This window comes from Amblyomma maculatum, chromosome 4, assembly GCF_055883805.1.
Source record: "Amblyomma maculatum isolate TAMU_Amacu chromosome 4, ASM5588380v1, whole genome shotgun sequence".
NCBI lineage: Eukaryota > Metazoa > Arthropoda > Arachnida > Ixodida > Ixodidae > Amblyomma > Amblyomma maculatum.
In genome coordinates, this window is record NC_139347.1 from 194475043 (window position 1) to 194490227 (window position 15185).

Genomic DNA, 15185 nt, shown 5'->3' on the forward strand with positions numbered 1-15185 from the left:
TTACAACTTAAACTGCTGTGTAGTTTGCATAATTTCTATAACCACATAAGTTGTGATTAAACGAAATAACTCTGACTCCATGGAGATCTGCCACTGAATGCAAGAGGAGGGCCCAATGTGCTAGGCCATTTCAGGTCAGTGCCAGCAAAATAAGCATTAAAACTGGAAGCCTTAGCTGAACTGCCTAATTGGAATGTTCAATTTATTCAAACTGGTGCTTCGAGTCTGTGCCAAAAGCATATTTAGAAATTTTGCAACTGCGAACCTCAACTGAAAATCATTTTTTTTCTTGACTGCCCATATCGCCCATACCATACTGCCCATATCGCAACTTTCACATAATAACAAGTCAAAAGACGATGCCACTGCACTGACTTGAACAAATCTCTGAAAGATGGAAACTATAGAAGTATGGGCGGGGAGGCTCCACGAAAACTGCTGAGATAATTGAGATACAGGGCACAACTGCACCTTCCAAAAACAGGAGTTTGTATTATGTACCGTTTTTTCTGACTTACAGATTGATCAGCCACACTGCTGAGCCATAATGCAAACCCAGTTCGCGGTCATACATATATAGTTTCATATAAGTACCAAAGGCAACCAAAGCAACCTCGAATATTCACCAGCTGTTGCTGCCTGCAGTTTCTTTCTGACAAGCGATATTAATCGGCCATACAGCCTGTATTTCCTGTCTCTATCAGATACATTAAACACTGAATTATTAATTGCAAACGCGTAGCCTAGCTGACTGCAAAAAAGGAATTCGGAGGTAAATAAATGCAGTGCCATAACGTACAGCCTTAGAGCTATGGAACAGAACACTGCACCAACTGCGCATTTGAAGGCGGAATACTTTCGGCAGAACAACGAGATAAGCAGCCCACGGGGAGCCTAATTCCCTTGCGTCGAATGAAGCGCACAATGCACAGCCGAACCCGAAGCCCAGAGCGAATTGCTGTACACGAGAAAAACTTCGTCTGCAACTGTACGTCCTAATCAAGCGCGTCCAAACTCCGTGCTTGATTGTAGCAACCAAGCGCGGATTTCTCAAATCCTCCTTGCTAATCCAGAGATTAGCAAGGAGATTAGCGAGGAGGATTTGATATATGAGTACCCGAAACGCTTCGACTGAAATAGGCATGGAAATAAGCCATGAGTACAAGTGCGCGACCAACGCCATGACCAACGCGCCAACGCCGCCGATACCTACATAAGTTAAAATTATTAAGAAAATGAACAATAACTTATTTTAAGCCACAATTTTAAGTTATAAATAAGTATTATAAATGTTTCACTTGCTGTTGCGCACATTTTTTCTTTTGCTTAGTTTATGATGACGTAGGGTGACGTATTTTGTGCGTGGCAGCAGCGTTTTACTGGTGCCACGGTGCGTGTCACCAGTCTCCGCCTTTTGGCTATTTCCGACAAATAATGGCGGAAGTTATCGCTAAGAACGTTGGTTATTGCTATCATGTCATGTCAAACCTGTCATGTCGTTAGTCGTTACCTCGTTACTGCCGTCACATCTTCGCGTCTTCAGTTTGTTCTAGTAACGTTGGTTGATCAACAACATCATCATGACGCACCATGTGACGCACCATGTGACGCGCTTTTGATGTGCAAGAAGCTTGACGTCATAGCAACAATTAAGTGGTGACGGCGCCAGTCACGATCTCGCGCGCTAATCTCGTGTCCTTTTTTCTGTGTTCCTTGCGGCCATTGCTCGTGATTTTGCGTTACTAATTGTAATGATGTGGTTCATTTGGAGTGCCGTCCTCCCGAGAAAGTGGTCATGGTAGCTTACTGTGTGGTAGATTTCTGTCCCAGTAAAACGGGTGATGCTGTTGTCCTTCACAGCTTCCCCGGCGATGGAACGCAACGAAGAGCGTGGATTGACTTTGTACGCGCCAATGGACGTCCACATTGGACCCCCAGAAAAAACAGCAAAATTTGCTCACTACATTTCTCGCCGGCATCGTACACCCTGAACCCGTTGTACTACATTGTGGAGTTTGGTTTGTCGGGAAAGCCGCCGCGCCTGAGGCATGGGGCTGTACCGAGCATTCGTGCTGCTCAAAAAGTCGTGAATGTGCCGAAGCGACGAAAGCGCCGAAACCAGGTTTGTATATGAGCGGGCACTTTGTACGCAGCTTGTTGCTCCGCTTGACTGCTATTTTGATGAAGTTAACGCAGGCATCGCCTCCTCGACGCAGGTAAGCGTGCGCGCCAAGTCCGAGTGCATTATCGGCGTACAAACCGACAACCGTTACTTGGCGCCGAAGTCAGCAAGGGCTGGTAAGTGTGTTTGTTGGAAGTGTTTAGGCGAAAGCCTTTAATGGCTCATACTGTCGTGGACAAAGTGTGTCCCGCTTTTGCGGCGGCTGTCGCGTGGCATTCCTTGGCGCGCTTTCAAGTGTGGGATTGCAGATGGGAGGAATGCTAGAAAGGATGACACTTCTGGAGAAAAGGTGCAGTAGGTCACACTTTCTAGAACAAGTGTGCGTTTGGATGGTATCCCATCGCTCCTGTCGCGTAGTGTTCCTAGGCGCGGATTCAAGTGTGGAATTGCGGATGGCAGGGACGCTAGACAAGATGAGACTTTTCAGGTTTTGCCTTTCACTACCCTAGTGGCGAAAGTCCCTCGCAATTTTTTTCGCTCTAAGCGGTGTTGCTAAAGAAACAAAAATTTCTAACGTAGCTGCCGACAGTGGTCGTAACACCACTTTAAAAATTTGTGCCATGCATGTCCAAGACCAAATGAAAGTAAATGTGCATGCATTGCATATTTGCATTCATTGTTTACATGCATTGGCATCACTTTGCCCTGCAGCTGTAACTGTACCAAGCACAAGTGAGGCTGTGTCAAGGAAAGATGAAGGGACTCAAGCCTGCATTCATATTTCAAAGCGGTCAGCACAAACAGCTTGCAAACCAAGAACAAGATCATTTGGCACAGAAACGGTCATTGAAACAAAGGAAACAGGTGTGTATACGCTTATCACTTACAAAAGCAATGGCATATTGGATTTTTATTGAAGCGGCTGGAACCAAGCCTGGGGTGCGCCCCTTGGAGGGAGTGTGTTGTCGTGGGACATTGTGCAGTATGACGAACGCGATGTCGGTGCGAACCCTCAGCACATCATAACATATTTCAAAGCATAAGAATGGCATATCACTTTTGCTGCAGCACCCCACGCAACAAAAACAAAAGCCACGCATTATACCATACAAGAACAAAACTTGAAAACACAAGCTGCGAACTGTTGTCTCTATCACACAAAACATTAATATGCCATACTTTGGAATACTGAATCTACTAAGTAAAAAAAAAAAAGAATGTAGCTTCAAGACAATATATAACTTTTTTGTTATGTCATAAAATGCTATTTTTGTTGACTTTTGTATTTCTGTTGCTATTTGCATCATGCTGTAATGCATACAGAACTTAGCTTATTTTAAAGATAATTTCATTAATTGAAAATATGACATAATTGCCTCTTTAGTGTTGCTATATATTCTATAATTTTTTTTATTTCTGACCATTCTTGTCCGCTACGGTGACTCAGTGGTTATGGCGCTCGACTGCTAAACCCAAAAATGCGGGTTTGAATCCCGGTCACGGCAGTGACTTTTCGATGGAGCTGAAAAGCACGACGCCTGCATGCTGTGTGAGGTCAGTGTACATGAAAGAACCCCAGGTGGTCAAAATTTCCGCAGACCTCCACTATGGTGTCTCTAATAGCCTGATCGAGTCACTTTAGGATATTAAACTTCATAAACCAAACCAAACCATTTTTGACCACTGACAGTTGGGTCACCTACTCATATCAAGCCATTTTTGTCCTTATCCTGCCTCCATCAAAATGTAGTCACTGTGTCCTAGTACTGATCCTGGAGTCTTGCTGAGCTGCAGATGTATTCATAGCCAGCTGTGTCAGCAGAGCAGGCACGTCATCATTAATTAGATGTTTGCCATTTAATTGCCTTTACAGAATGCCAGACTAGGTTCCGTCCTGCTCACTTGGTGCCATCTGGCAGTGCGATCCAGTGGTGCTCTTCATCTGTTCCTTTAGTGGCAAAGCCATCTCTAGATGTAGAGTGTGACCTTCATGACAAGACATACCAGCCCACATTGGACATATCAGGAGTGTAAGTGCTTTCTCTGTGTTCCTTATGTTAATAACCACAGTAGTGCAAAACCTAGTTGCAAGGGTGACAGAAGCGTGACTGGAGCTTGTTGTACCAAGGCTTGACATATCCGATGGTTTACCTATACTTGCACCATATCCTTCACACTGCCTTATTATGGCAGTTTGTTACATTATGCATCTTAACAAACATGCACTTCTGACTACCTTTTACCTAAATGTGTGTGTAAGCTTGATTTGTCAGTTGTTTACTTTATCATGCGATGGTGTTCCAGCTTGTTGTTGTTGCTGCCTTCAGTGTTTTCTGGCAAATGAAACCTTTTCATGCCTCTTCTGTCTGTGTGTGCACATGCCATTTAAGTATGTTAAAAGTGATGTACAGTCGATCCCAGATATATCCAACTCGATGGGGATTGCAAAATAGTTTGTGCTATTGATAGTTGAAATTATAAAATATGCCTACTGATGAGCTCTTCGGTAACCCAGAAATGTGAATACGGTGTACCCATGCTAGTGGAAAGCATTCTGCAGCAATGGGGCTCTCTGCTGTCATACTGGCAGCTCGCTGAGGACACGATGACCCGCGAAGCACACACTCGCGTCCTTGCACTAAGACCTCTAAAACGAGAGACAAGCTGGGAGTACCTCCACGTGCCACTCCATGGACGTGGATTAGCGCTTCAAATATTTAGCAGGAACAGATCGGATCTTACGCTGCTTGCACAGCTCACACTTGGCTTCTTGTGTCACATGGCACAATGTTGTTAAGGTTCACATCAAAGCTGCTACGGACAGTGTGCTTTATGAAAAGCCACTGCTGATCATAAGATGTCAGATTTTGTTGCCGGGACTCTGTAAACGCAATAATAACTCAGTTAACGAACAGTACAGTTGATTTCTTTGTTTCCTTCAGCAGCGAAGCAGTCCACGCAAGAGCCGCCACAAGCCTTCATTCTGCGAGGCTGGCTTTACCACACAACAACCAGTACACCGAATGCCAACTTCCCTGCAAAACGAAAGTGTCGCTTTGAAAACGAGCACACCAAACTGAAGACCACTTTCAACTGGACACAATGTTCCCCTTGCCAGGCAGTTGTAAGGTGTTTTCCTTACCAGCAGATGCCCAAAGCTTCACCATTGACTCTGTTCTGTGTGCAAGAAATGATAATATGGGGGGCCATTAGGAGAAGCTCAGCATGCAGTGGAGTGGCACGCAGTTTGCTATATCAAATTTTTCGCTTAGTGGGAATTCGATTCAAGGAGGGGGTCCTATACCTTCGCATTGAAGTTTCAAGGGGAGTTTCCAAGTTTGATATAAGGAATAATTAAATGCAGTAGAACCCCACTATAGTAAACTCATTTATAGTAAAAACTCTGATATAGTAAAGCGAAACTGAAGTCCTAGTTCATCTTCCATAGATGACTGTACATTCCCTCCAATCAAAACTGCTGATTGGGCAAGCTGGTGAGACATGATTTGAAATGACTAGCGCGAAAACAGGCAAAGACACGAGATGAAACACTGATAGCACCCGTCCTGTTGTCAGTGCTTTTTCTCTTGTCTTACTGGTCATTTTGAAACATTCCCTTCCTTATATAGTAAAGATATTTTCGGTAAAAATCAGCAATAGTAAAGTGCGTCAGGCCGCGGCGACGACTTCCTACAAAATGACATCGCCGCACGCGTGCTACTTAGAATCGCGAGGTAATTTTCTTTAAAGAAAAACAAAAACACCAACTGCTCTTTTAAATGGCTTTACCACCAGGCTTGACGGCAATCAGGAGAAGCTAACTTTACATACGCCTTAAAGCTGTGAGGGAAGCATGCAGCACATAGGGAAAAAAATAAAAATAAAGCTGTCTACAAACATAGAAAAAATTAGTTGTGGTGTAGCTCTGGTTAACCCTAGTTGAATTGCGAAAGCAATGGCGGAAGCTTCTTTTGCCTGCTACATTATTCCCCTACGCTTTCCTTCCCTTGGAATCCAGTTTGTTACCCTCAGCGACCATCGGTTATCCTCTCTTCGCACTTATTCCCCTATCAAGCCATATCAGTGTAAGGTGCTACATTATTGGCGACACTTAAGCTCATCCTTAAGGGTATGACATGAGAGCGTAAGCTACCAGTTCATATATAAAGTCGCGCTTTAGCCAAGCCGTATGGACGTACCTGTGTGTCGTAGGGGTAACGAGAATGCAAACTGTTCTGGCAGGCTGATTCTGATATAACCCTTCCATATAACTAACCCAAGTTGGCAGCTCCTGCCCGTGGCATACGAATAATGTGAATTCAAATATCATGGCAGGCTGATTTTTTTATGAGTAGACTGTAGCTGCGCCTCTTCACGGCGTAGCTGCGGCCACCTGAGGTCTCGCTTTGGCTGTCATAGTATTGCTTTCGCAATAAGAAGGCGGCATGGTCTGTACAGAAAGCAAAGAAGAGTAAAAGTACAGCTAGAAATAGGGAAGGGAAGAAATGGTTGAACACCCGCAACACTGTGCAGCACGAGACTGTGGTGGCAAGAATTGGAGGAGTGCTGTGTGCGGTTTTGCAGCGCTTGCATGGCACACGCTTTTGTCATCTATTACCTTTTAAAAGATAACCAGCGGGAAATTCCATGTTCATGCAAGGCTTTGGTTTTTACATGAAATCAAACTCTGTTGTATTCGTAGCCACACTGCCCTAATGCTTCCACAAGATGTAAACAAAAAATCCTCTAACTGAAAAACTGGCACAAAGAGACGATAAGAGAAAGATTAATAGTATTTCAGTGTCTTTTTTTTCCCCCATTAAGCAACAAGGCGTGTTAAGTAGCTGTTTAATTACCAAACAGCATCTTCAGGACCATGTCATCACCAGCAACTATGATATAGTGACTACTTTAAAGGGGTTGTACATTCATCCGTGTTCGATATATTTGGGATCTGCTGTAAATGAAGTGATCCGTTGACTTTCATTTGCAGCAAAAACATGATTGTTTAGCTTATCTTAAAGTGAGACATTGTAGCAAATATGTTTGGAAAATGTTTTGAAATGGGGAAATATGAAGGCGCTCACAGATTCATTTCACAGAGAACACTCATTTGCAGGTTGAATCAAGAACCTCTTCCAAGCAGCAAGCTCTTGGTGCTTGAGAAATGCCATTTGGAGCCATTTTGGGTCCTGCAACATCTGTCGCCTCCCTATTGAAACTGCATTGAGGGTGTGAGATTAATCATTTGTCATGTACAGATATGCTTGCATTTTTATTCGTCTTTCATTTATTTATATAATGCACTATAGTGTGAAAATGCCTAGTCAGACAGATCTCATGCTGAATGCACGTTACTGCTAAGTTTACAGCGCTCACCGCGAATGCGGAAAAAATGCTTTCCTGTAATTTTACTCTCTAAATTTGTGCACCAGTCATCTTCTCTGGAAGCCCCAGTTAATGAGTGCCAAAAAATGATGACAGTGAAAACTGGCTGGATGCTCTGATGTTTGTGCAGCTCTTTAAAACTCAGGCTGATTGCAGCCTAGGAAACCACATGTTAGGATTTATTTTTCTTTTTTCGAAATGAGCCAAATCGAGAAACCAAATCGAACTCATATTATGCTGTTATGAAAATCTTGGGCATGGATCTTATTTTGCAAAAGCTGTACGAACAAAAGGCATCTAGTAAAGCCTAGATATCAAGCCAGATAAAAAATTAACCAGACCTTGCTGATGTACAGGTGAAAATGAGCCAAATCTACTCACGAGAGCATTCTTTATTTGCTTGAGCCTGATAGGTTGGACTATTTCGAGCATTATTTTATTTATTCGTTCTTTAGTGTTACTTCTTCATTGATTTACAAGATATAGAGAGATTGGGAAAAGGTTCGAACCCATAAAAGGGTGATAACAGGGGGGTCGTAGCCCCATCACAAATGAAGCAATGACTGCAACTCTACCACAGTGAACTTAAAAGCATCTAGTTGGGCGAATTGGCAGTGGCTCTCTCAGTGCAATATTTTATGCGGAATAGCTTAGGCAGACTGGAATGACAATACTACCCGTTCTCTTCTTGTCATAAACGTGCCTGCCATTTTGATACTCATGAATTCAGATTAGTACAGTCATAACCTCCTTTATACTCTCTGTGCCTGTCAATGCGTCGCACGAGCAATAGAGCGGCGCCGTCAGGTAAAGTTGCGCGGCGCTGCTGCTCCCCTCGCTGAGGGCGCCACTGACGTAGGGGTCGAAGCGCACGGGTCGCACGGGTACGAACGTCGACGCGCATTGGGAGCGCTGTTATTCGCTAGCGGGATAACTGTTCTTAAGCATGAATCGTGCATTTTCAGCATATTTATTTGTAAGGCCGACATCCACTAAGCATAACAAGTGATCATGATACTGTTAGGCAATAACACCAACACTATATGACATTTTATGGCAGGCAGTTCTAAGAAATTGCACATGGCTCGAAAAACTGCATGACTGCTCCGCTAGCGCCCATGGTGATAGGAAAATTACAGTGCTAGTTTGCGCTGCAATAAAGCAAAATTTAAGAAGAAAGACACCAACATTTATTTAAACATTTCACAACAGTAATTGTGCTACAAGAGTACCATGTAGAAGTGGTGTGATGAATATTTGCCACAAGTAGAGAAAAATGTTCACGGTGACTTATGTCACTGATAGCACTTCAGAAACCAGCTTGACTTGCAGATGATTGGAACAACTGCGTCGCAGTATGCCATTGAGTTCTGTAAGAACAATTTTGGTATCAGCTGTTACTTTCAATGATTCAGTGCGTCGTACAAACATGTTTTTTTTTTACTTCAAAAACAAAAAAAAGACAAATATACATGTTGCATCTTTCTGTTTCGATCACTCCAAAATAATCGTCATAGTAGGCAAAGCTTGTGTTTTTATTTTTCACAGAATTGCGCAGTTAACGAAACAAGAAATACTGCGCTGGAGCACATGTAACATACCATAATGACGAGCTAGCCAGGGAGGAAGTTAGCATCGCAGTCCAGAAAATACACGTGCACATTTAATATTATTATTACCTTACTGGACGCGTAATAAACATACTTCTGGTGCTGTCATTTTTCACAGGCCTTAATGCGGTTGAGTACGAGTTTTGCGGTTTCCGATGCTAGAGAGGGACAGCGATTTAGTTGACAAGGAAAACTAATATATGCTTTACACGATTTGGTTTAACTCACTTTAAAGTAGTCATCTTCACAATAGGTAAATCTTGTGTTTCTATTTTATCACAAATTTTCGTAATTAGCCTATACTGCAAAAAAAAAACTTCGCAGGAGCACATCTAACACAATACGCAGATGAGCTAGGCAGGGAAGATATTAGCATTGCAGTCCAGAAAGCGCAGGTGCACGTTCAACATTACTATTGCAGTATTGACGCTTAATGAATACAGGGTTTGGTGCTGTCACTATTTTTGAAAGCCTCAAAGCAGCTGAACACTATGCATCGATCGCCGGAAGGACAAAGCAAAGCTGGTACTTACCAGTTGGTGCAATGTTGTATTCCTGCAGCACCCGAAGGCAGAGAAAAGTAGAAGCATGACATTGCACACTGCAAAATAGTCCATGAAACAGCGAGAAAGCGGCAGCACGTGGCTATCCGGACCACTTTGCAACACGGCGCACCTGGCACTTGCCTGGCGAGGGTGACCTTACGTCGCTGTCACCACCTCTCGGCAGCCAGCGGCGTAACTTGTCAATGGAGGAGGAGCAGCGGCAACGGCCGCGGAGCGCGGAGTTGCCAAGCACAGAGTATAACGGAGAAGTCGTAACGGAGAGACTAAAAATGAAATCGACTTCATAATGCGTTCAACCCCTGCCATTATGCAAGATGTAGAGGTAATCGGGTAAGTGCGATGCAGTGACCACTGGATGGTGAGGTTCCGAATTAGCCTAAATCTGTAGAAAGGAACGCAACAGATTAGTAGGCTTTGCACGATTCTGTTTAACTCACTTTAAAGTAGTCATCTTCCCAATAGGTAAATCTTGTGTTTCTATTTTTTCACAAAATTTAGTAATTAGCGTATATACTACAAAAAAAAAAAAAAAAAGCACTCGCAGATTATGACCCGCAGCTTACCGGTATCGCTCAAGAGGAAAGTATACAACAGTTGCATCTTGCCTGTACTCACTTATGGGGCTGAAACGTGGAGGCTAACCAAGAGAGTTCTACTTAAGTTGAGGACAACCCAGAGGGCTATGGAACGAAAAATGGTAGGGGTAACATTAAGAGATAGAAAGCGTGCAGAGTGGGTCAGAGAAATAGCTCAAGTTACCGACATTCTAGTGGAAATTAAGAAGAAGAAATGGACATGGGCGGGACATGTAGTGCGAAGAGAGGATAACCAATGGTCGCTGAGGGTAACAAACTGGATTCCAAGGGAAGGAAAGCGTAGCAGGGGGCGGCAGAAAGTTAGGTGGGCGGATGAGATTAAGACGTTCGCAGGGGTCAAGTGGATGCAGCTAGCACAGAACCTGGTTAAGTGGAGAAATATGGGAGAGGTCTTCGCCCTGCAGTGGGTATAATCAGGCTGATGATGATGATGACTACAAAAAAAAAAAAAAACTTCGCAGGAGTACATCTAACACACTACGCAGACGAGCTAGGCAGGGAAGCAGTTAGCATTGCAGTCCAGAAATCACAAATGCACATCTAACATTACTATTGCAGTATTGACTCCTAATAAACACGGTGTTTGGTGCTGTCACTATTTTTTACAAGCCTCATAGCTGCTGAACACTATGCAGCGATCGCCGGAAGGATAAGCTGGCACTTACCAGTTGGTGCAATGCTGTATTCCTGCAGCATCCGAAGGCACAGAAAAGTAGAAGCATGACCTTGCACACTGCAAAATAGTCCACGAAACAGCGAGAAAGCGGCAGCGCGTGGCTGTCCGGACCGCTTTGCAACACGGCGCACCCGGCATCGCCTGGCGAGGGTGGCCCTACGTCGCAGTCGCCATCTCTCGGCAGCTAGCGGCGTAACTTGTCAACACAGGAGGAGCGGCGGCAACGGCCGCGGAGCGCGGAGTTGCCAGGCACAGAGTGTATAAAGGAGGCTATGGTACAGTGAAGTAATGTTATTCTATACATATATCACAGATTTGAACAAGTTTACATCTTCCCTGCTGGAGTGTGAACAATAAAAAAAAATTCATATTTGTACCTGCAGCCAAAACCTGCTGTTCACCTTTACTTGTTTGCGTTAAAACAGCAGCATCTCTATCTGCTGCAGAATAATGAATTATATATTTTTGTGTTCTATTCAAAATCATAATCATTTTTAGCCATTATATACATCAATAGAGCTTAAAAGCAACTCTAGAAATAGTTTTATGAACAAAAAGAGTCAGATTCAGAGTTTCAGACCAAGAAATGTCCAATCTGGAGTGTACATGCTGATGCTAGCTCCAATATTTGTATCAGTTTTCATTATATTATGGTGTTGAGAACCCCTATTATATGAAGCATATCAAATGATATCTTGGCTATCACTACGACATGTGTATAAGAAACGTTCGTGTTTTTCCCAGTTTATGTCTTGTAGACTTGGCTCATTATGAAAAAAAAATTTTTTCCCGCACTTGGGGGCGGATTAACAATGAAGTGGGCCCAGTTCAAAAGGAATTAAGAAGGCCCCTATAACCCCCACCACCCTACTCCGCCCCGTGGTGTCATGTTTGAGAGTAGATGCCTTTCAGTATTTCCTACACAAAATAACTAACAGCACAAACTTGCTCAGTTTTCAGTTCTTCTGCAGTTCCTACAGAGACCACATGCCATATTTACTCAAATAATCTTCTGATTGTTTATGAAGCTTGCCTGAGCACATATTTTCGCACAGGATACACGGACAGTCTAGCATCTAGACTGAGCTATTCTAGGAAATTGCAAGATACACAATCCTCTCTCAAAACTCAAAATACATTCGTGAAAAATAAATTCCTCGCGTGTTTATTTTCTTGGCTAATTCTATAGCGCAGGACGATTGGCTGCATGTGAGGTAGAACGAAGTAGACGCGTGACTCGTACATAAGCTATTAGCAAATTATTGCTGTAAATACGCTACCAGTCATCTAATAGTTTTTTGAATTCATCCGGCAAGACCAATTTTAGCTACCCTAAGGCACTGTCTCTATAGAAACTGCAATATTCTGTTCTATATGCTGACTTAAAGTGCAGCAAATAATGTTTATTACTCAGAATGCTATCATAATGCAGGGAGCTAAATCTTTTCGAAATGTCGCTTATTGAACATGACGTCGTTGCTGAAATGGGAAGAAGTTAAAGCTTTATCATGCTCAAATAACCAGTCATATATATTTATATTTGCACTTATTGTCACCATTTACAAAGACAATATATCTACTTTTACACATAATTTCTACTTTTGCCTGTACATGCCTTTCCGCATTCAGTTTACTGAAATAATTTACATTTTACGAAATAGCGTGTTCAGCTAGTTCCACCGTGAAGCTGCCGCCGCCATAGACAGTGGTCAGAAAAAATAGGGTGGACACTTAAAGGGCAACTCCGGTGGTTTTTTTCATCATTTTGTGTTTTTAGTTGAATTACATTCCTCAGCATGTCCTGACGCCAACACAAAAAGCCTTATTTTGGAATTTTAATTAGAAGTATTTTTAAAAAGAAAGAACAGCAAATCGAAACCAAAACTGCTTTCTCGGCCAGAAACGACGCCCTAGTTGACGAAATGGTCACGTCACACTCAGTATTAGAAAACCACTCGTACGTGCGTTGAATTGTGGAAAAAAAGTATGGAAATTATGACAGAGCACATAAAATGTCTGAAAGAACCAAATACAAGCCTTAAAATTTCATGATCTAGCGGGGAGTGGCCTTGGGTATACTGTTTGTGACGTCACAAACGCAGTGTTGCCCGCAGAAATCATCTCAACTGAAGCCACGAAAACTGCACATTTTAAAATAGTGTTGTGCGCGAATGAATTATCGCATGGCGCTCAAATTTGGCACGATGCGTCTCGGAGGAGAGGCCGACCTACAGTAAAAATTTTACCTGAATATTAAAATATTGAAAAACCTCCGGAGTTGCTCTTTAAGCCTTGCCTTGGAGTGTATTATAGGACAGCTTTAATGGTGATATCCTATTTTACCCCTCCCCATGCAGGTCCCTTCTTTTCAAATAGGCTTAAGTCGTGGTATTGCGTCTACAAGGCGAAGCTCAGTCTACCTTCTAATCTTTTTTTCTTTGAATCTAATCTTTACGCAATGACTAAGTTTAAATACTTCACAGGAAAAAAAAACTAATTTTAAATGGGACATGTATTTGTGTAACACATCTGCTTTTTTTTCATTCCACTTTTAAGCTAGGGACACAAAGGTATTTACGTTTCTATAAGCTCTTCGAGTCCTTAGATGGGAGAGCTGCTTGGTGAGATCTTCAGCGTTAATCCGTCTAAGAAGCTGCGTCTCCATGCTCAGCAGTGACAAATAGCTGTGGCGGCTGTCAGCTATGTGCAGTAATAATCTTTAATAATTTATCGCTTTTGTCACAGCTTTTACTGCTCAATTATTAACAACTGACCTCAACTGCACTAATGACAGAGGTCAGTTGGTTTGCCAACTGGCACAAGCTGGTTCCCATCTGAAAGCCAGCTAGAACCCATTGATTCCACTTGACCGCCAACTGGCATCAGTATTAATACCAACTGGTAGGCATCTGGAACCAGTTAATGCCAGTTGGGTACCAGCGTGGAATGAAACCAACTGAAACCAGCTAGAACAAGCTAGAACCATATTGTATTTATTTTTTCATCTAGTATTGGGGGTGAGTACAAAGTTTTGTGCTTTGACTGGAAAAATATGAGGTCGGCTTTGCGTAGGATGCGACGAACAGCTTTGGAAGTTTTCGAAATTGCTATACATAAACTCCAATTTCAATATGGGAAATCAGGAAGACGGTTTGACTAATTTCTGGACCGCCGCGACGACTGTATTTTCATGGAAAGGCAAAGCAAGGTGCCTGTGTGTTTGATGTCAGTGCAGGTCAAGGAATCCAGGAGGTCGAAATTTGTGGAGCCCTCAATTGGCCCCTCTCATGGCCTGAATCCCTTTTTTTACATTTAATTTACCATATTTTCCCCACCAAACCTCACAATCAGCCATTTTATTTTCCAGCAATCGGGGGGGGGGGGCTTAAGAAGAGAGGGCCCGGTTCATTTGAACCCTTTGAACCTTGGATAATCCGACCTTGCCCACACTGCATCTTCTAGTTGATTCTGCATATTTCTCCCTGCAATTTTCACAGAGGTGTAACCCTTGTTAGTTGCTTAACCTGCATTGTTGACTTTTTGGGTCTGAAAGTTGCTCTAATCATTTCTCATTTAGTAGGATGCTTTGGTGTCCTCAATTTACCTTGAAGCTTTTTGAATGCTTCACATTCTTTAGGAACCTTTGTCTACCCACTGGGTACACCTTTCTAATATAAACAACTTGGAAAGGAATTGCTATGGTTGAGTTTTTAATTCAGGGCTCTACTGCTTATCACTGTTGTCGTTGCTCTCTTCAGGACGTGCTCTTGGTACATGAGGTTCGAGCTGGACATGGCTACCTCCCACACCTCATTAATTGGTTCGGTCTTCAAATCTTCCTGGCAGGCTTACACCATATAATATATGTCTGCCTTCTCCACAGAACTGCCATTCATTACTGAAAGATGCTGGGTACCTGATCCATGCTCAAGACAGGTGTTTAAGAGTGTTTGTGGTTGAAGTTGCCTGATCGCCTTAGCCAGATAGGGATATCTTCTGCATTTGAGTCTGTGGTGTTTCAATATGTTTGATTATGTAATGATCACATTTGGGTATTCTATCTCACCAGGTGGTAAATTAGCCAGGGAGGGGGGGGGGGGGGTATTTTTGTTCTGCAATGCATATGCACTTCATCCTCACCACTTTTTGATGACGGGGTACCAAAACCAAGTGTTCGATTTTTGCTATATGTTTGATGTTTTTGAGGACAGCTGCTGCCAGCAGGGT

The 15185-nt window shown here is 42.9% G+C and overlaps 1 protein-coding gene across 12 annotated transcripts; it reads left to right on the forward strand.

Annotated features, from left to right (window-relative positions):
• The first annotated feature begins 1556 nt into the window (after positions 1 to 1556).
• LOC146193936 (uncharacterized) lies at positions 1557 to 14956 on the forward strand. 12 transcript variants are annotated; one of them, XR_014706881.1, is made up of 7 exons: positions 1586 to 2122; positions 2217 to 2298; positions 2834 to 2986; positions 3996 to 4152; positions 5065 to 5246; positions 7242 to 10016; positions 10918 to 12494. XR_014706881.1 is itself a non-coding variant. In XM_084602882.1 (6 exons), exons 1-5 carry the CDS (start codon positions 1796 to 1798, stop codon positions 7339 to 7341), a joined length of 819 nt encoding a protein of 272 aa, XP_084459008.1. In that variant the 5' UTR covers positions 1597 to 1795; the 3' UTR covers positions 7342 to 7354; positions 10918 to 11454. The 12 variants fall into 12 exon arrangements, 6 of the variants coding, with proteins under 6 accessions (XP_084459010.1, XP_084459008.1, XP_084459009.1 ...); XR_014706882.1 differs by having other exon boundaries at positions 10976 to 12494; XR_014706883.1 differs by lacking the exon at positions 7242 to 10016 and having other exon boundaries at positions 1585 to 2122; positions 10976 to 11473.
• Positions 14957 to 15185: the final 229 nt, after the last annotated feature.